The 20,213-nt window shown below is 37.2% G+C and overlaps 2 protein-coding genes across 4 annotated transcripts in view; both read right to left on the reverse strand.

Annotated features, from left to right (window-relative positions):
* LOC124995449 overlaps positions 1 to 20,213 on the reverse strand; it is a 756,577-nt gene that overhangs the window by 594,941 nt on the left and 141,423 nt on the right. The gene's annotated exons all lie outside the window — the stretch shown is intronic.
* On the reverse strand, positions 435 to 8,886 carry LOC124995484 (V-set domain-containing T-cell activation inhibitor 1-like). Of its 3 annotated transcripts, none has more exons than XM_047567886.1 (5): positions 8,736 to 8,886; positions 3,364 to 3,687; positions 1,799 to 2,116; positions 1,358 to 1,502; positions 435 to 926 (listed from the first exon to the last, which is right to left on the reverse strand). In XM_047567886.1, exons 1-4 carry the CDS (start codon positions 8,806 to 8,808, stop codon positions 1,369 to 1,371), a joined length of 849 nt encoding a protein of 282 aa, XP_047423842.1. In that variant the 5' UTR covers positions 8,809 to 8,886; the 3' UTR covers positions 435 to 926; positions 1,358 to 1,368. The 3 variants fall into 3 exon arrangements, 2 of the variants coding, with proteins under 2 accessions (XP_047423842.1, XP_047423841.1); XM_047567885.1 differs by lacking the exon at positions 8,736 to 8,886 and adding an exon at positions 5,116 to 5,263; XR_007110708.1 differs by lacking the exons at positions 3,364 to 3,687; positions 8,736 to 8,886 and adding an exon at positions 5,116 to 5,263.

Consider the following 20,213-nt stretch of genomic DNA (forward strand, 5'->3'; position numbering starts at 1 on the left):
ACTCAAACCAACTATAACAGACCCTTGTTAAAAGAGACAAGAATTAAATCTCTCATGTTAAAAACATCTAAAATAAATATGGACTGTGGCAGCTAAACAGTTAAATTATTAAAAGCACACAGACATTAAAGCTCAGTCCATCCAGATCCTCTGCTCAACATCTGCAGCTGCAGCAGCTGTTACCAGGTGCTGGAGTTGGAGGTGGAGGAGCAGAGAAGGAGGTTCGGGTCGTTGGTGCCGTCTGTACGACCACAGTACGTCTGAGACCAGATTCAGACTCTACAGGCGAACACACTCTGTTGGCGTTTACATCCCTCCCTCAGCAACAAGGAAACACCATGCGATGACACGATCCATGTCGCTGTTGCTATGCAACTGGCCAAACAACCACATCACCCTGGACACTGTTTTGCCAACTACTTTTGTAAATTTGTTTCTAAGACTAATTCTGTAAATTATTTTATTTTATTTTGCTAGATAATTCTTATTTTTATTTTATTTAATTTTATCTAGTTTTATTTTATCTTTTTGTGTTTTTTATGGATATTTACTTTTATGTCCAAAGAAGCTCTGGTGACAAAGTATTTTCCCTCATGGATCATTAAAGTCTTAGTCTGATGAGTTCAGCTGCCAGTTTCTTAAGTATCATTTAATCCTGTAGTCCAGAGTTCAGAGTCCTTGTTTCTCCAGTTTGTCCATATGTGATGAATTTCTCCAGGTCATTTAATACAAACACAGGACTGATCAGATCAATGGAGTCTTCAGAGAAAATATTCACGATAAATCTGGTCAGTTTGATCAGAGTCAGGATGAAGCAGAGAGGAGTTGTTGACTTGTTGGTTGATTCCTCATTTCAAGCCACTGTTTAAACCGTTCCCATTCCCTCTGTTCCTTTTCCCTCCGTTCTCTCTGTTTCCTCTCTCGTTCTGCTCAATGACAAAAGGATAAAATCAGCATCAAACACAAATATTAACGATAAAGATCAACGTCTACAGATGAAATGAAACCATCTCATCAATCGTGATTCCTTCATGTGATTTTCTGTTTTCTCCTCATTTCAGTGAGTTGAGTGTTTTCATATCATGGATGTAGTTGAACTCTGCTTCCAGTCAGTCTGACTCTCAGACTGTGACTCAAATCATCTTTGTAGCTGAGACAGTGATTCATTGAAAGCTGGAGTTAAACTGATTCATTCATTCACTAAATAAACTACAGCAGATAATTAGATAAAATCACTGGAGGAAACACATGTTAGAACATTAGTTGTAACTTCATGGCAACAATATTCTCCTTTAACATGGTAACTTATGTAGTGTGGTTCATTCAGAGCAGCAGAGAATTTTATACATTTACTTACGTATTGGACTGTTAGGAGTTGGTTTCGTCTTTGCATGTATATACGCATACTGCTATGCAAAAGAATAGGAATAGGCATATGCATATGCCTATGATTACTGCTACGACTATTCCAAATATGATGAATCCAAATGCGACTGAATTATCTGAAAAAACAAAAACAGTTCATTGAATTGTCTCTGGATGCCTCCAGATAGTTTTTGTCATACAGATATTACAATAAACAGACAGTCTTAGTTCATGAGGTCATAACTTTAACTTTAATCTTATAAAGTTCTCAGTTATTATAGCAACACAGCACATACATTATATTTAAAATAAACAGTGAAAACATGTTTTTTATCTCTAACGTTTCTTAAATCATCTGTTCCTCTGTCAACAAATCCAACTGATAGTATTGAGTGAATGAAATCTTATTTAGATTTTTCTTTGTCTTTCATACTGTCTGTTTCCAGGTTGATGATTGACGTCTTGACTCCACTGGTTGTCCTCGTGTAACACTCATATTTTCCCCGGTCTTCAGCCTTCATCCATGACAGCAGCAGTGAGGCGTCTCCTCTGGAGATCTGATCCTTGAACAGTAACGTCCTGCCTCTGAAGTTCTGGTCCTGGTCTCCAAGCTGGTCTTGATTGTTGGAAAATGAATGAACACGAGGGAGTTCGTCTGTCAGCTTAGTCCACTGGATGACTACTTCAGGGCCTTCCTGGAAACTACACGGTAACATGCAGTTTCCAATTGCATAACAGGTCACGTCAGTATCTGAAACATCAAGAAAAATGAATTGATCTGGTTTTAGAAAACAGTTGCATAGGAAGTCATGAGTCATGGGAACCTGCTCTAAAAGACAACAGTCACCAACGTAGAGCAACAAATATGATAAATTTGTCCCTAATTTGTTCTAATTAGTCAACTGTAGTGACAGAGTCCTCTACTGAAGCCACTACTGGCTGATAATGGGTCTGTTGTTTAGACGTGTACCTGAAAACAAATCGATAACATCTTTTCCAACCTTTCAGTTTCTCAATGTTTTTTATTTCTTGGATCTTCTCCAGTAAATAGTCTGTTACTTCCTATAAGTTTGACATAAACCACCATTCCAGCACAGTCAAAAACAGTTTTCTTCCCCATCAGCATCTTTGTTTCTATAAATGTCATTGTATTTGTGTTCAAGAATAATTCATAAATATATGTTGTTATATAATTATGATAAAATGTTAAAAGACTAAGTTCATATGTGTTCAAGAAGTAATGGATTTATTTCATTGTATTTACATCATTTATTTCATTGTTACTGTTGTACTAATGTTCGTTGCTTTGTGCTACACAGATAAAATAACAACTGTACACTGAAGGCATCGTCTAAGATGTGTTCAGGAACTCTCTCATGACCAAAGAGGTATTTTTCTTTATATTTGCAATGCATTTTGTTTGTATTTACACAGCGTAATATATATTCTTTAAGTTATTCCATGTGCAGTCGTTACTGTGGACTCATATATCTTACTGTAAACAGTTCTGAATGTTGGATGGAGGGAAAGCCTAAATAAACATCAGTTTCAAAGATTGTTTAACTATAAAGAACTACAATAAAATGAAAACTTGCATCTTAATTCTGTCCTCATCATAAATGTCTCGTATTCTGTGTTGTGGTTTAACCTGAGGTGTTTGTTTCCACAACTCAATAGTTCTCTTACTTTCATTGTGTCACTGCATTACCTAAAATGACTGAAGTATGAAAAGTATTGATATTTTGATTTGAGAATCAATTTTAGAGCATAAAAATATCTGATATCAATATTTGCTGACATGAGAGAACGTGACTGTAACATAACGGAATAATCTCCAGATCAAACTCTGCTTTGCAAAACTTAACAAAAACACATTTTTATCTCTAACTGTTCTTCAACCATCTATCTATTCCTCTGTCAACAAATCCAACTGATCAAAACCAACTATGAACAGATTCTACTAACTAGTACTGAGTGAGTGTGAAAAACCTGATTTACCTTTGTCTCTCAAATTCAGGTTGATGATTGACCTCTCAATTCCACTGATTGTCCTCGTATAACACTGGTATTGTCCCTGATCCTCAGACGTGACTCCTGTCAGCAGCAGTGAGGCGTCTCCTCTGGAGATCTGATCCTTGGACAGTGACGTCCTGCCTCTGAAGTCCTGGTCCTGGTCTCCAAGCTGGTCTTGATTCTTGGAAAATGAATGAACACGAGGGAGTTCGTCTGTCAGCTTAATCCACTTGATGACTACTTCAGGGTCTTTCTGGAAACTGCACGGTAAGATGCAGCTTTCCTCGACAACACAGGTCACGTCAGAATCTGAAACATCAAGAAAAATGATCTGGTTTTAGAAAGAAGCTGCATAGGAAGTCATGAGTCATGGGAACCTGCTCTAAAAGACAACACAAAATATCTGAAGAACCATTCAGTGAAACAAGTTCTGATTTGGTGTGGTGGTTACCACTGATGACTCTCTGGGTTCTCCTTTCCTTTTTGGGGCCTAATACAGAAAATGAATGAATGAAATTCTAATTTGATTATGTGAACCAAGTATCGATTAAATGAGCTGCTGTTACTGTGTAAACCTGGATTTGTGCATAAGGACCCTGTGTTTTAAAAAGGTTGTTAAGTCTGGTCCATCTACACATTCCTGTATTTCCACATTCTGCTGTTGATCAAATGGTCCTGATGTGTAACAGGGCTCTGGGACCTGGATATTCAGGCTGTTTGATCTCTACAGAGTCTGTGTTTCCTCATTTTAACTTCTATTCGAGCATCCACTATTTGAATTAGAATTAAAAAAAAAAAAAAAAAAAGGTGTAAAAATCCAGTGTTTTTATGAGTTACTCTTGTAATTTAGAATATGTAAGTGTAAAAATATTCTTTAATTAGCCATTATAATTTATTCATTAATGAATTATATAATAGCTATTATAATTACCCATTATAATAATTATATATGTAGAGTATATACAATACTCCTTGAGGGTTTCCATTAAATGATGCTAATATAGGTGATTTATACTGACTTGAAGGGGCAGAACCTGACTGTGGTGATGATTTGGTTCTGTGTGTATATCAGTCTGGTTTTATCTGCAGCACTGACTGTAAAATGCTGCCACACACAACTTGTAAAGTTTTTGGCTTGGGGGCACTAAGAGATGACTCAGCAGCCACAACCTTTTTATTTTGTTGCCCAAATCCATCCAAGGAAGCTAACGTATGTAGCGTGTTAATTCTGACTCGTCTGTCCTCCTGTGTTGTGGTTTAACCTGAGGTGTTTGTTGTTATGACTCAGTAGTTCAGTTTCCACTGTGTTACTACATTACCTGGAATGACAGAAGATTTTAGAGCATAAAGACCTGCTATGGGAGGTATTTGCTGACATGAGAGAATGTGACTGAAGACGTCTCAATACTAATGAAACATAAAGGAATAATCTCCAGATCAAACTCCGCTTCTCAAAAGTTATAAACTGCCTCCGCCCCATATATATTACAACAGTAACGATGCAGTTAAGTCCTGTTTAGTCCAGACAGCTTCTCTTCTGTTGTTGCGTTGATTCTGATTCACGTCTGTCGGGGCTGACGCACAAATATTCACCACGGTCACAGGGGGAGAGGCAGCTTTTTGATACTTTTTTTTTGTTTGTTCTCGAATAAAAATAATTTCAAAACTGAATACCAGCTACACTCCTTCGTGATGTTTTGTTTTAAAGAGATTTCCCGTCTTTATAAAGACACTCACCTGCTCTGACAAGAATCATCATCCACAGGAAAGTCACCAGAGACATGGAGCAGTTGATCCTGATCATCCTCATGTTATATTTAATAAAAGTACCATGAAGAAGCAGTGGACTGAAACAAAGAGCGGGAGCTGAGTGTTTATCCGTGCAGCGTCGACGCACGACTGAGCGAAAACCAGAAAAGCAGGAAGTAAATTCTTTTTAAATGTTAAAATGAAAGTAAGTCAACACCAATACACACACTGGACGAAGGCAAATTAGAAACATTTACTTGGTTGCAGTGGAACAAACTAACCAGATATATTTACCATTTACGCAACAACTATGTGTGTGTCTATATAGTAAAAAGCTCCACAAGCCTTTCAGTTACGATGTGAAACTATGATGAAATATGAAATAAATTTGATGAAAAGTCACTTCGTACTTTATACTGCTCCTCTGTACTTCCATACTTCACATATTTCAAGTGTGAGGAAACAGTTACTAATACACAATTAATGTTATAAACACGTGGTCTGGTCACAACATAAAGAAAGTGTGTCTTACTTGTGTTACATCAATATTCTGACCATCTGTGCTTGTTGTTCCTCACCATTTTGTGTCCATTACCTTTCTGGTACAGTTGTTTCTTACCATTGCTGGTGTGCGCTGTTCTTTACCATTTGTGGTATTATAGTTTCTATTATCATTTTTGATTTATTATTTAAGTTAACGGTTAACTCTTAGTGCACATGGTTCTATTCCTCACATATTTTTTTGGTTATATAACGTAAATACTGTGGAATGAGTTCATTATAATCTGGTATAGGCCTGTTTGTTCTGTTGTGTTTAGTGATGATGAGAAATGGTGGATGGAATTAACTACCTTTTCTTCTACCCACTCCTTTCTGAGTGAAAATCAATGAATTTGAATACTGAACCTGCAGGTCTTCTGCTGAAAGTAATCATCCATTATTAGATTCTACTATATGCTGATCATTTGTGTTGTAAAATGTTTCATTCACTCGCCTGATTGTTGGAAAATGAATGAACACGAGGGCGTCCTGCTGTCAGCTTAGTCCACTGGATGAATACTTCAGGGTCTTCCTGGAAACTACACGGTAACATGCAGTTTCCAATTAAAAAATAACAGGTCACGTCAGTATCTGAAACATCAAGAAAAATGAATTGATCTGGTTTTAGAAAACAGCTGCAGAGGAAGTCATGAGTCATGGGAACCTGCTCTAAAAGACAATGGTCACCAATGTAGAGCAAAAAATATGATACATTTTGGCTGATAATGGGTCTGTTATTTAGACGTGTACCTGAAAACAAATCGATAACATCTTTTCATTGAAAAGAAGGCATGAGGGAATGATGGATGGAGGGAAAGCCTAAATAAATGTCAGTTTCAAAGATTGTTTAACTATAAAGAACTACAATAAAATGAAAACTTGCATCTTAATTCTGCCCTCATCATAAATGTCTCGTATTCTGTGATGTGGTTTAACCTGAGGTGTTTGTTTGCACAACTCAATAGTTCACTTACTTTCCATTGTGTTACTACATCACCTCAAATGACTGAAGTATGAAAAGTATCGATATTTTGATTTGAGAATCGATTTTAGAGCATAAAGACGTGGTATCAATATTTGCTGACATGAGAGAACGTGACCACAGACGTCTCAGCACTAATGTAACGTAAAGGAATAATCGCCAGATTAAACTCTGCTTCTCAAAAGTTAACAAAAACACATTTTTATCCCTAACTTTTCTTCAACCATCTATCTATTCATCTGTCAACAAATCTAACTGATCAAAACCAACTATGAACAGATTCTACTAACTAGTACTGAGTGAGTGGGAAAAATCAGATTTACCTTTGTCTCTCAAATTCAGGTTGATGATTGACCTCTCAAATCCACTGGTTGTCCTCGTATAACACTGATATTGTCCCCAGTCCTCATCCTTGACTCCTGTCAGCAGCAGTGAGGCGTCTCCTCTGGAGATCTGATCCTTGAACAGTGATGTCCTGTTTCTGAAGTTCTGGTCCTGGTCTCCAAGCTGGTCTTGGTTCTTGGAAAATGAATGAACACAAGGGAGTCCTTCTGTCAGCTTAGTCCACTTGATGACTACTTCAGGGTCTTCCTGGAAACTACACGGTAACATGCAGCTTTCCTCGACATCACAGGACACGTCCGTATCTGAAACATCAAGAAAAATGATCTGGTTTTAGAAAGAAGCTGCATAGGAAGTCATGAGTCATGGGAACCTGCTCTAAAAGACAACGGTCACCAACGTAGAGCAACAAATATCTGAAGAACCATTCAGTGAAACAAGTTCTGATTTGGTGTGGTGGTTACCACTGATGACTCTCTGGGTTCTCCTTTCCTTTTTGGGGCCAGTTACAGAAAATGAATGACTGAAATTCTGATTTGATTATGTGAACCAAGTATTGATTAAATGAGCTGCTGTTACTGTGTAAACCTGGATTTGTGCATAAGGACCCTGTGTTTTTAAAAAGGTGTTTAAGTCTGGTCCATCTACACATTCCTGTATTTCCACATTCTGCTGTTGATCAAATGGTCCTGATGTGTAACAGGGCTCTGGGCCAAGGATATTCAGGCTGTTTGATCTCTACAGAATCTGTGTCTTCTCATTTTAACATCTATTTAAGCATCCAGTATTTGTATTAGAATTTAAAAAAATAATAAAAAATAGTGTAAAAATCTAGTGTTTTTATGAGTTAGTCTTCTAATTTAGAATATGTTAGTGTAGAAAGTATTCTTTAATTAGCCATTATAATTCATTCATTAATGAATTATATAATAGCTATAATAATTACCCATTATAATAATTATGTATGTACAGTATATACAATACTCCTTGATGGTTTCCATTAACTGCTGATTTATACTGACTTGAAGGGGCAGAACCTGACTGTGGTGATGATTTGGTTCTGTGTGTATATCAGTCTGGTTTTATCTGCAGCACTGACTGTAAAATGTTGCCATACACAACTTGTAAAGTTTTTGGCTGGTTGCACTAAGAGATGACTCAGCAGCCACAACCTTTTTATTTTGTTGCCCAAATCCATCCAAGGAAGCTAACGTATGTAGCATGTTAATTCTGACTCGTCTGTCCTCCTGTGTTGTGGTTTAACCTGAGGTGTTTGTTGTTATGACTCAGTAGTTCATTTCCACTGTGTTACTACATTACCTCGAATGACCGAAGCTTTTAGAGCATATAGACCTGCTATGGGAGGTATCGATATTTGCTGCCATGAGAGAACGTGACTGACGACGTGTCAGTACTAATGTAACATAAAGGAATAATCTCCAGATCAAACTCCACTTTGCAAAAGTTATAAACTGCCTCTGCAACATATATATTACAACAATAATGATGCAGTTAAGTCCTGTTTAGTCCAGACAGCTTCTCTTCTGTTGTTGCGTTGATTCTGTTTCACGTCTGTCGGGGCTGACGCACAAATATTCACCACGGTCACAGGGGGAGAGGCAGCTTTTTGATATGTTTTTTTTGTTTGTTCTCGAATAAAAATAATTTCAAAACTGAATACCAGCTATACTCCTTCGTGATGTTTTGTTTTAAAGAGATTTCCCGTCTTTATAAAGACACTCACCTGCTCTGACAAGAATCATCATCCACAGGAAAGTCACCAGAGACACGGAGCAGTTGATCCTGATCATCCTCATGTTATATTTAATAAAAGCACGATGATGAAGCAGTGGACTGAAACATAGAGAAGAAGCTTAGTTTCCTCAAGGCTGGTGTTTATCTCTGCAGCATCAGATTCTAACTGAGTGAAAAGTGGGAAGTAACTTCTTCTTAGATGCTGAAATGAAAGTAAGTCAACACCAATAAACACACTGGAAGAAGTCAGATTAGTTAGAAACATTTATTTGGTTGCAATGGAACAAACTCACCAAATACATTTACTTAAGTACTATACTGAAGTATATTTTGCAGTACGACTCCTTCAGTACTGCTTCATCAATCACATTTTATTCTAATTTATTGTTATTACTTGAAACCAGGCAGCTTCACTTACTTTTCGGATCCCTAAATATAATAAAGGAAAATAATCTTGACACGTCAAAACTCCACAACTTTATTTTGTCATTAATTCTTTGTGCTGCTGATCTGGAACAAATGTTTGACATTTAACCATCAGAGCTGTTATTTAAAGACATGGAGGAAGAGCAGAGAGCAGGTTTCTAAAGGTAAAAACACTTTAAATGTTTCTGAGATTAAAAATGTATTCATAAAACGATGAAAGGGTTAATAATGAGTTGTACTAAAACTGTAGTGTCCTATGTGAACACTGACATGTTTAACAGACTGAATGAATGAGGAGGTAACAGCGCCCCCTGCTGGACTGAATCTGGAGACACAGATAATTTGTTGTCAGAGCTCGAGAAATTTTATTTTACAGATAAAGTAAAAATAAACCCGCAGATTAAACTGGAATTGAAACAAAACAAAATTAGAATAAAAAATAAAAATCCTAAATAAATACATAAAAAAGGTCCTGGTGTCTTTACAATCAACAGACACAGGAAACAGTTTTTTTTTTTTTTTTTTTTTTTTTTTTTCAAAAAAAGTTTCCAAAACATATTCTGTGAGATACGACTGGAATGTTAATCCTGTTCTTTTTCATACACAGATTAACCACATGAATGTGATTTAACTTTAAGATCAAACACACACAGCGGCGTCGTTTGACTTTGGTTGAAAATGTATGAAACGAGTACGCTCCTGGCACTTCTAGATTTTAACCCCTGGTGTACCGGCACTTTTGCAGCGAACCGGGACGTACTCAGTCCTGTTCTAACTCTCTCTGACCGACGATGGTAACCACACTTCCACACTGGTTCCGTCGGCATTACTTTTTTGTTAAGTTTTGCTCCATGCAACACACTTGCAGCACATTTTCCATCTACAACAGCATGACACGACTGATTGCCACGCCTCACATTTATTCCTTTGTTGTATGTTCTGTTTAGTTCTTAGATTACTTTAATAAATTAAATATTTGCTTGGCAAACATTTAAACCGTCTGCTTCCTCCTTTTGGCACGGCATCCGTGCCAGGTCGCGTCAATTTTGCTCTGAAATCGCAACAGATTGCTGCATTAACATTTACGATGCCCCCAAAAATAAATAAATAAATAAATAAATAATAAACCCGCAGGGGGAAACCCCCGGACCTCATAGGAGGGGGTGATCCTTACCATACCTTGTCCAGAACTGAAATGACGCCACTGCACACAGACCTGCAGTCAGTTTGATTTGAAGCCACACAACACAGAAGAAGAAACAAAAGGTTTCAAAGGATGAAAAACTACAGTTTGATTAAAGGTTTCACAGAAAACTGAAGAAGAAATTAAATCATTTGATGAAACTCTGTTAAAATCACCTGGTGGGTTTAAAACAATAAAACATTTGTCAACTGTCAGCTACTCAGTGAAATGACCAGGATGGACGAACCTTTAAAGAATCACTCAGGACATTTCCTTTATTTTCTCACACTCAACAATTTAAACTGAAACAGACATAATAATCAAATTACAGACTCTTCATTAATCCACAGTGTTGCTCTGTGTCTTCATGACTAAAACATGAGCTCTGTAGTTTATTTAGAAGGAGCTGCACAGACTAAGAACTGAGATCAATGTCTCACTTTAACCAGATGTGTAAATGAATGAAAGATGGTGTTACAGCGCCCCCTGCTGGACAGAAACTTGAACCTGGATAATTTCTTAAACAATAAAAATACAATAAAACTGTGTAAACACAGTATTCTTATAGGATTGGGGTTTGCATTTTTGTATTTGTATTTTGACCTGAATAAGATCTCAAACTCTGTAGAAGTTTCCCAGTAACATTAATTATCAGATAAACTCCTCTGCTCATCCTCTGTAGCTGCAGCAGCTGTTACCAGGTGAGCTCACTGACTAGTCGCCTTAGATCTGATGAAGTAGCCTCAGTCATTACAGGGAGCAAACCTGGAATCAGCAGGAATTAATAAAGTGTAGAAAAGTCGTTGTCTTAAATGTCCTTCATTGATCACAGGACAGATCAGTGTGATCAGAGTCAGTTCATTCTTCATTCAGCTGTTGTTGATTGTCACTGTTTGGAGGAGATGATGTTTTCATCGACGACGCTGGTAAATGAAAATGCAAAAATATCAGCATCAACAACAAATATTAGCGTCTACAGATGAAATGGCAACAATATTCTCCTTTAACATGGTAACTTATATATTGTGGTTCATTCAGAGCAGCAGAGAATTGTATAGATTTACTTACATTTACGATTAACAAGCGTTCACTCCTTGATGAAGCAAAGAGAAATGTTTAGAAGATAAATAATTAATACAAACAACAATACAATTAATTCAAAAATCAAAGCAGAATGTCATTTTACCCATTCCCTCGACAGCATATGCATATGCAATTGCGCATGTATGTGCACATGCATATTAATAAGCATATGACCACTGCCGCGACTACTCCAATTATGATGTATTCAACTGAGACTGAATTATCTGAAAAAGAAAAACAGGTCAGTGAATTGTCTCTGGAGAATTCAAGAAACAACAAACAGACAAACAAACAGTCTCGGTTCATGAGGATCTAACATTAAATTTTATCTTACATTTAAAATAAACACTGAAAAACACCCTTTTTTATATATCTCATAACTTTTCTTCAACCATCTATCTATTCCTCTGTCAACAAATCCAACTGATCAAAACCAACTATGAACAGATTCTACTAACTAGTACTGAGTGAATGAAAAACCTGATTTAGATTTTTCTTTGTCTCTCATACCTTTGACTTCCAGTTTGATGATTGACTTGTTGATTCCACTGGTTGTCCTCGTGTAACACTGGTATCTTCCCTTGTCCTCATCCCTCACTCCTGTCAGCAGCAGTGAGGCGTTTCCTTTGGGGATCTGATCCTTGAACAGTGACGTCCTGTTTCTGAAGTCCTGGTCCTGGTCTTGAAGCTGGTCTTGGTTGTTGTAAAATGAATGAACACGAGGGAGTTCGTCTGTCATCTTAATCCACTGGATGAATACTTCAGGGCCTTCCTGGAAACTGCACGGTAAGATGCAGCTTTCCTCGACAACACAGGGCACGTCCGTATCTGAAACGTCAAGAAAAATGAATTGATCTGGTTTTAGAAAGCAGCTGCAGAGGAAGTCATGAGTCATGGGAACCTGCTTTAAAAGACAACACAAAATATCTGAAGAACCATTCAGTGAAACAAGTTCTGATTTGGTGTGGTGGTTACCACTGATGACTCTCTGGGTTCTCCTTTTCTTTTTGGTGCCAGTTACAGAAAATGAATGAATGAAATTCTAATTTGAACCAAGTATCGATTAAATGAGCTGCTGTTACTGTGTAAACCTGGATTTGTGCATAAGGACCCTGTGTTTTAAAAAGGTTATTAAGTCTGGTCCATCTACACATTCCTGTATTTCCACATTCTGCTGTTGATCAAATGGTCCTGATGTGTAACAGGGCTCTGGGACCTGGATATTCAGGCTGTTTGATCTCTACAGAGTCTGTGTTTCCTCATTTTAACATCTATTCAAGCATCCAAAAATAGGTGTAAAAATCCAGTGTTTTTATGAGTTACTCTTCTAATTTAGAATATGTAAGTGTAGAAAGTATTCTTTAATTAGCCATTATAATTCATTCATGAATGAATGGCTATTACAATTATGTATGTACCATATATACAATACTCCTTGATGGTTTCCATTAACTGCTGATTTGTACTGACTTGAAGGGGCAGAACCTGACTGTGGTGATGATTTGGTTCTTGTGGGGGGGTTGGTGGACAGTACCAGGGTCGGATGCTTCAAGTGCATGTGGCGGTACATTACAGTAGTTGACAGATGTTTGACATTTCATCCTCTGCTGATTTAACTTTTACACACATTACATTAAATCAGTCTGGTTTTATCAATCGATCAATCAAATTTATTTATAAAGCACATTTAAAAACAACTGAGGTTGACCAAAGTGCTATACAAAATGAAGTTATCTGCAGCACTGACTGTAAAATGCTGCCACACAAAACTTAAGCAAGTTTTTTTTTTTTTTTTTTTTTTTTTTTTTTTTGCTGCAGCAGCCACTCCCTTTTTATTGTGTTGCCCTAATCCATGAGGAGAACTAACAAGGAAGCTACTTTCCACTGTGTTACTACATTACCTCTAATGACCGAAGTATCAAAATTGCGATAGTTTGATCTTAGATTAGATTTTAGAGCATACAGACCTGCTATAGGAGGTATCGATATTTGCTGACATGAGAGAACGTGTCACAACTAATGTAACGTAATAATAGAATAAACTCCAGATTAAACTCTGCTTCGCAAAAGTTATAAACTGCCTTCGCAACTGATTAAGATAAAATATATATATATATATATATACATATAGATTTTACAAAAATAGTGATGTAGTTCTGTAGTTCTGAAGTTTTCCTGTTTTGTCCCAACAGATTTGATCAGTGTCAGTCAGACTTTCTATTTCACTGGAACCCACAAATGCCACTCATGCTTACGAGGAGACACACAAACATTCACCATGGTCACATGAGGAAAGGCAACATTTTCATATGATGTTTTTTTTTTTTTTTTTTTTTGCTTGTTTGTTTTCGAATACAAATCATTTTAAAAGTGAATACGGGTTCGGCTACACCCCATACGTGATACATCACATGTTTTCTTGTAAAGACATTTCCTGTCTTCGTAAAGACACTCACCTCCTCTTACAAGAATCATCATCCACAGGAAAGTCACCAGAGACACGGAGCAGTTGATCCCGATCATCCTCGTGTTATATTTAATAAAAGTACGATGAAGAAGCAGTGGACTGAAACATAGAGAAGAAGCTTAGTTTCCTTAAGGCTGGTGTTTATCTCTGCAGCATCAGATTACAACTGAGTGAAAAACAGGAAGTAACTTCTTAGATGCTGAAATGAAAGTAAGTCAGCACCAATAAACACACTGGAAGAAGTCAGATTAGTTAGAAACATTTATTTGGCTGCAGTGGAACAAACTCACCAAATACATTTACTCAAGTACTATACTGAAGTATATTTTGCAGTACGACTCCTTCAGTACTGCTTCATCAATCACATTTTATTCTAATTTATTCTTTTTACTTGAAAACAGGCAGATTCAGTTACTTTTCAGATTCTTAAATATTATTGATAATCTTGACGAGTCAAAACTCCACAACTTTATTTTGACACTGATTCTTTGTGCTGCTGATCTGGAACAAAAGTTTGACATTTAACCATCAGAGCTGTTATTTAAAGACATGGAGGAAGAGCAGAGAGCAGGTTTCTAAAGGTAAAAACACTTTAAATGTTCCTGGGATTAAAAATGTATTCATAAAAAAATAAAAGGGTTAATAATGAGTTGTACTAAAACTGTAGTGTCCTATGTGAACACTGACATGTTTAACAGACTGAATGAATGAGGAGGAAACAGCGCCACCTTCTGGACTGGAAGTGTCAGCAGCAGTGAGGCGTTTCCTCTGGAGATCTGATCCTTGAACAGTGACGTCCTGCCTCTGAAGTTCTGGTCCTGTAGTCCCAGCTGGTCTTGGTTGTTGAATGGACTTGAAGGTTTCCAGCTTTCACCAGAAACCAGTGCATGATTGTTTCAGAGCCCAACGTGAAGCTGCACGGTAAAATGCATCTTTCCATGAAAACACAGGACACCTCAGTCTCTGAAACATCAGGTAAAGTTTGTTATAAAGAGATCAGTGTGTTTCTGTTTCGTCTGTATCTCTGACCTTTTATCTTTCATTTTCTCAGTCTAATCAACAACTCAGCAGCTCCCAGTTCTGCATATTATAGCTGCTGTACTTTTACTCCCACAACATTTGTTTTATCTGGGAAAGTAGCTTATCCCTGTCTTGTCTTGTCTTGTCTTGGGAAGCAGTCTGGAATATTTGCTCCAATCCTTCATTGTACAAGTTGGAACAAGTCAATCCTGTTCCGTTACAGTCACTGCATTAATCTGAGTTAACCTGTTTATGACTCATGGCATCATGTTTCAGCTAATGTTTTGGATATAATCTTAAAATATATTTCCATGGGTGTTTGCTGTTATATTACACTTCTCCTCTGAAATGCTGAAAAGGCCGGATATGCTGCCTCTGTTGCTGTTGAAATATTTTAACTGCTGTGAATGACACTTTTCTAAATACTGAAAAAATGGCCACACAGAACAATGTAATTTAATGTACAATAAAATAAACACTTTATGTTTTGTGTCTATTTACAGAATTATTATTATTATTATTTATGTCCTGCTCTATGAACTAAACCTAGATATACATTTTTTTTAATCCAGTGACTAAACTGAAAGTGGCCTCTTCACAGTCACATGAACACATTCACACACAAACATTCACACAACAGCACCGACTCCAAAAGTTTTTGTGTGTCTGTGTATGGAGTGAAACTTTGGTCAAAACATCCATAGGTGTAAACTTTTATATAAACATGTGGTCTGGTCACAGTATAAAGAGAGTGTGTCTTAATACTTGTGTTACATCGATATTCTGTCCATCTGTGCTTGTTGTTCCTGTGTATCTTTCTGGTATTGTTGTTTCTTACCATGGTTGATATGTAATTACTATTATGATTTAAGTTAATGGTTACCTCCTAGTCAGTGCACATGGTTCTATTCCTCACACATATTTTGGTTATATAATGTAAATACTGTGGAATGAGTTCATTATAATCTGGTATAGGCCTGTTTGTTAAATGTTCATTGTGATTAGTCATGATGAGAAATGGGGGTGAAATAAGTTTCCTTCCACCCAGTCCTGTTGGAGCCTACATGAACAGATTTGAATATTTAACCTGAATGTCTTCTGCTGAAAATAGTAATTCATTATTAGATCCTTGTATATGCTGATCATTTTGTTGTAAAATGTTTTACTCACTCACTCGAAATAAGTAAATAAATAAAAGATATTGAAGTATATTATGCAGTAAGACCCCTCATTTGTTCACCTTGCTGTTGTTCGATAAAGGTTTGTGGTGGGAAGGTAGAGTCTAGATAGGGCTGGGGTACCCTATACACTCTGCACTCACCTCGTTGACACTGTTGTTGCACTAGTTAATGGGTTGAAGCCTCCAGTGTAAGTTTTGTTTAAGCACCGGTTGTAGAGAAGATAGACAGGCACCTTGTTTCTGTTGTTTTCACACTCTCTCCTCTCTCCAGAAATCTACACAGAAACCATCTGGACCCCCTCAATCCTGAGTAATCCTGTAGTTCATACCTGTGTGTGAGTTCAGTTCACTCCAATGCACAGGAACTGCAGCAGAGGGATGTGAACTTTACAAATCTCCTTTCCACCCTTGCAGCAGGTGTTGGTATCCTTCCTCCTTTGTCATCTTTTGTATAGTTTGGAGGTCTCTGGGTCCCACTGATACAGGCTCTGTCTACCCTTGCTCTGATGCTTCTTCCACCCTGGCCTGGTGTACAGGGGAGACTCTGTGGTCACGTTTACAGACCGATCCATCCATGTCCTTTAGTCGAAAAAATGTTCAACCCCTTCTTCAGGGTCGTCTTTCTTTTCAAGGAAAGTTTCCAAAACATATTCTGTGACATAAGACTGGAATGTTAGTCCTGTTCTTTTTTATACACAGATTTAATCACGTAAATGTGATGCAGTCAGTTTTATTTAAAAACACAGAAGAAACAACAGGTTTCAAAGGATGAAAAACTATAGTTTGATTAAAGGTTTCATAGAAAACGGAAGAAGAAATTGAATTATTAATCTGATGAAACTCTGTGGGTTTAAAACATTTGTATAACTGTCAACTACTCAGTGAAATGACCAGGATGGACGAACCTTTAAAAAATCACTCAGGACATTTCCTTTATTTTCTTACACTCAACAATTTAAACTTAAATACACATAATAATCAAATTACAGACTCTTCATTAATCCACAGTGTTGCTCTGTGTCTTCATGACTAAAACATGAGCTCTGTCGTTGCAAAGACTAAGAACTCAGATCAATGTCTCACTTCAACCAGATGTGTAAATGGATGAAAGATATTGTTACAGCGCCCCCCGCTGGACAGAAACTTGAACCTGGATCATTTCTTAAACAATAAAAATACAATATAACTGTATAAACACAGTATTCTTATAGGATTGGGATTACATTTTATTTTATTTTATTTTATTTTACATTTTCATATTTGTTTTGACCTAAAGACATAAGATCTTAAACTCTGTAGACGTTTCCCAACAACATTAACTTTCAGATAAACTATAACCACTCAAACCAACTATAACAGACCCTTTTTAAAAGAGACAAGAATTAAAAACATCTAAAAAAAATATGGACTGTGGCAGCTAAACAGTTAAATTATTAAAAGCACACAGACATTAAAGCTCAGTCCATCCAGCTCCTCTGCTCAGCATCTGTAGCTGCAGCAGCTGTTACCAGGTGCTGGAGTTGGAGGTGGAGGAGCAGAGAAGGAGGTTCGGGTCGTTGGTGCCGTCTGTACGACCACAGTACGTCTGAGACCAGATTCAGACTCTACGGGCGAACACACTCTGTTGGCGTTTACATCCCTCCCTCAGCAACAAGGAAACACCATGCGATGACACGATCCATGTCGCTGTTGCTATGCAACTGGCCAAACAACCACATCACCCTGGACACTGTTTTGCCAACTACTTTTGTATATTTGTTTCCAAGACTAATTCTGTAAATTATTTTATTTTATTTTGCTAGATAATTCTTATTTTTATTTTATTTAATTTTATCTAGTTTTATTTTATCTTTTTGTGTTTTTTATGAGTATTTACTTTTATGTGCAAAGAAGCTCCGGTGATTAAGTATTTTCCCTCATGGATCATTAAAGTCTTAGTCTGATGAGTTCAGGTTCCAGTTTCTTAAGTATCATTTAATTCTGTAGTCCAGAGTTCAGAGTCCTTGTTTTTCCAGTTAGTCCATTTGTGATGAATTTCTCCAGGTCATTTAATACAAACACAGGACTGATCAGATCAATGGAGTCTTCAGATAAAATATTCACGATAAATCTGGTCAGTTTGATCAGAGTCAGGATGAAGCAGAGAGGAGTTGTTGACTTGTTGGTTGGATCCAGATGTGACCTCTTATCCATTTCAAGCCTCACCCACTGTTCCCTCAGTCGTTCTGCTCAATGACAAAAGGATAAAATCAGCATCAAACACAAATATTAACGATAAAGATCAACGTCTACAGATGAAATGAAACCATCTCATCAATCATGATTCCTTCGTGTGATTTTCTGTTTTCTCCTCATTTCAGTGAGTTGAGTGTTTTCATATCATGGATGTAGTTGAACTCTGCTTCCAGTCAGTCTGACTCTCACACTGTGACTCAAATCATCTTTGTAGCTGAGACAGTGGTTCATTGAAAGCTGGAGTTAAACTGATTCATTCATTCACTAAATAAACTACAGCAGATAATTAGATAAAATCACTGGAGGAAACACATGTTAGAACATTAGTTGTAACTTCATGACAACAATATTCTCCTTTAACACGGTAACTTATGTGGTGTGGTTCATTCAGAGCAGCAGAGAATTTTACACATTTACTTACATATTGGACTGTTGTGGGTTTGTCGACCTTGTCACTTTAAACAGGAATCTTTAGAAAAGAAATCATCAATACAAACAAAATGTAACAAACAATACAAATTGAGGCAGAATGTTGCTTTACCTTTTATCTTTTTACGGTATCTGTAGGCGACTACTACTCCTACAACTGCTGCTACTGCGATGGTGACTCCAACTATGAGTGGAATATCTGAAAAAGAAAAACAGTCTCTGGATGATTCAAGATAGATTCAATAATCAGACAGTCTTAGTTCATGAGGTCCTAACTTTGCTACTTTAACTTTTAGGTCTCAGTGATTATTTTAACACCGCACACACATTACATGTTTTTAGATCTAACTTTTGTTATTTGCTTCTAAGTTCTGTATTTTCTTTGTATCTTTGTCTCTCATACTGTTCATATTCAGGTTGACGATTGACTTCTTGATTCCACTGGTTGTCCTTGTGTAACACAGGTATTGTCCCTTGTCCTCATCCTTGACTCCTGTCAGCAGCAGTGAGGCGTTTCCTTTGGGGATCTGATCCTTGAACAGTGACGTCCTGTTTCTGAAGTTCTGGTCCTGGTCTTCAAGCTGGTCTTGGTTCTTGGAAAATGAATGAACACGAGGGAGTCCTTCTGTCAGCTTAGTCCACTTGATGACTACTTCAGGGTCTTTCTGGAAACTACACGGTAAGATGCAGCTCTTCTCGATATCACAGGACACGTCAGTATCTGAAACATCAAGAAAAATGAATTGATCTGTTTTTTGAAAACAGCTGCAGAGGAAGTCATGAGTCATGGGAACCTGCTCTGAAAGACAACAGTCACCAACATAGAGCAACAAATATCTGAAGAACCATTCAGTGAAACAAGTTCTGATTTGGTGTGGTGGTTACCACTGATGACTCTCTGGGTTCTCCTTTCCTTTTTGGGGCCTGTTACAGAAAATGAATGAATGAAATTCTAAAAGGTTCTAAAAAGGTTATTAAGTCTGGTCCATCTACACATTCCTGTATTTCCACATTCTGCTGTTGATCAAATGGTCCTGATGTGTAACTCTGTAATGTAAGTTATTTCATGTGGAGTCATTAATGTGAACCAACATATTTAAATGTTTATGTTCTCAAGGCATGAAGGCATGAGGGAATGATGGATGAAGGGAAAGCCTAAATAAATGTCAGTCTATAAGAACCTGATCCATGTCTGTTATAAAAAGAGCTACAATAATCAATGAACGTAAAACAATAGTCTAAATTAGTGATGTTTGAAACCACTGATTTCCTCATTTAAAATCCACACTGGTAACGGTGATACCGATCCAGTGTTGATACGTATGATGGTGAACCCTACTCAGCAATCATCCTGGAGGTTGAAGATGATGTGAGATTCAAGTGCATGCACTAGAATGGGAGCAACGTGTTCTTCTGGCCAAATCCACAGGATGATATACATTGG

The sequence above is a fragment of the Mugil cephalus genome, chromosome 18 (assembly GCF_022458985.1).
Source record: "Mugil cephalus isolate CIBA_MC_2020 chromosome 18, CIBA_Mcephalus_1.1, whole genome shotgun sequence".
NCBI classification, from domain to species: Eukaryota; Metazoa; Chordata; class Actinopteri; order Mugiliformes; family Mugilidae; genus Mugil; species Mugil cephalus.

Excerpts from the sequence above, each read along its gene's own strand:
- LOC124995484 (XM_047567886.1), bottom strand. The coding sequence starts at position 8,808 with ATGAGGATGATCAGGATCAACTGCTCCGTGTCTCTGGTGACTTTCCTG. Across the intron at positions 2,117-3,363 it reads CCTGAATTTGAGAGACAAAG|ATACTGACGTGACCTGTTAT; the intron begins GTAAATCAGGTT and ends TTGATGTTTCAG. Across the intron at positions 1,503-1,798 it reads CATCAACCTGGAAACAGACA|ATAATTCAGTCGCATTTGGA; the intron begins GTATGAAAGACA and ends TTGTTTTTTCAG.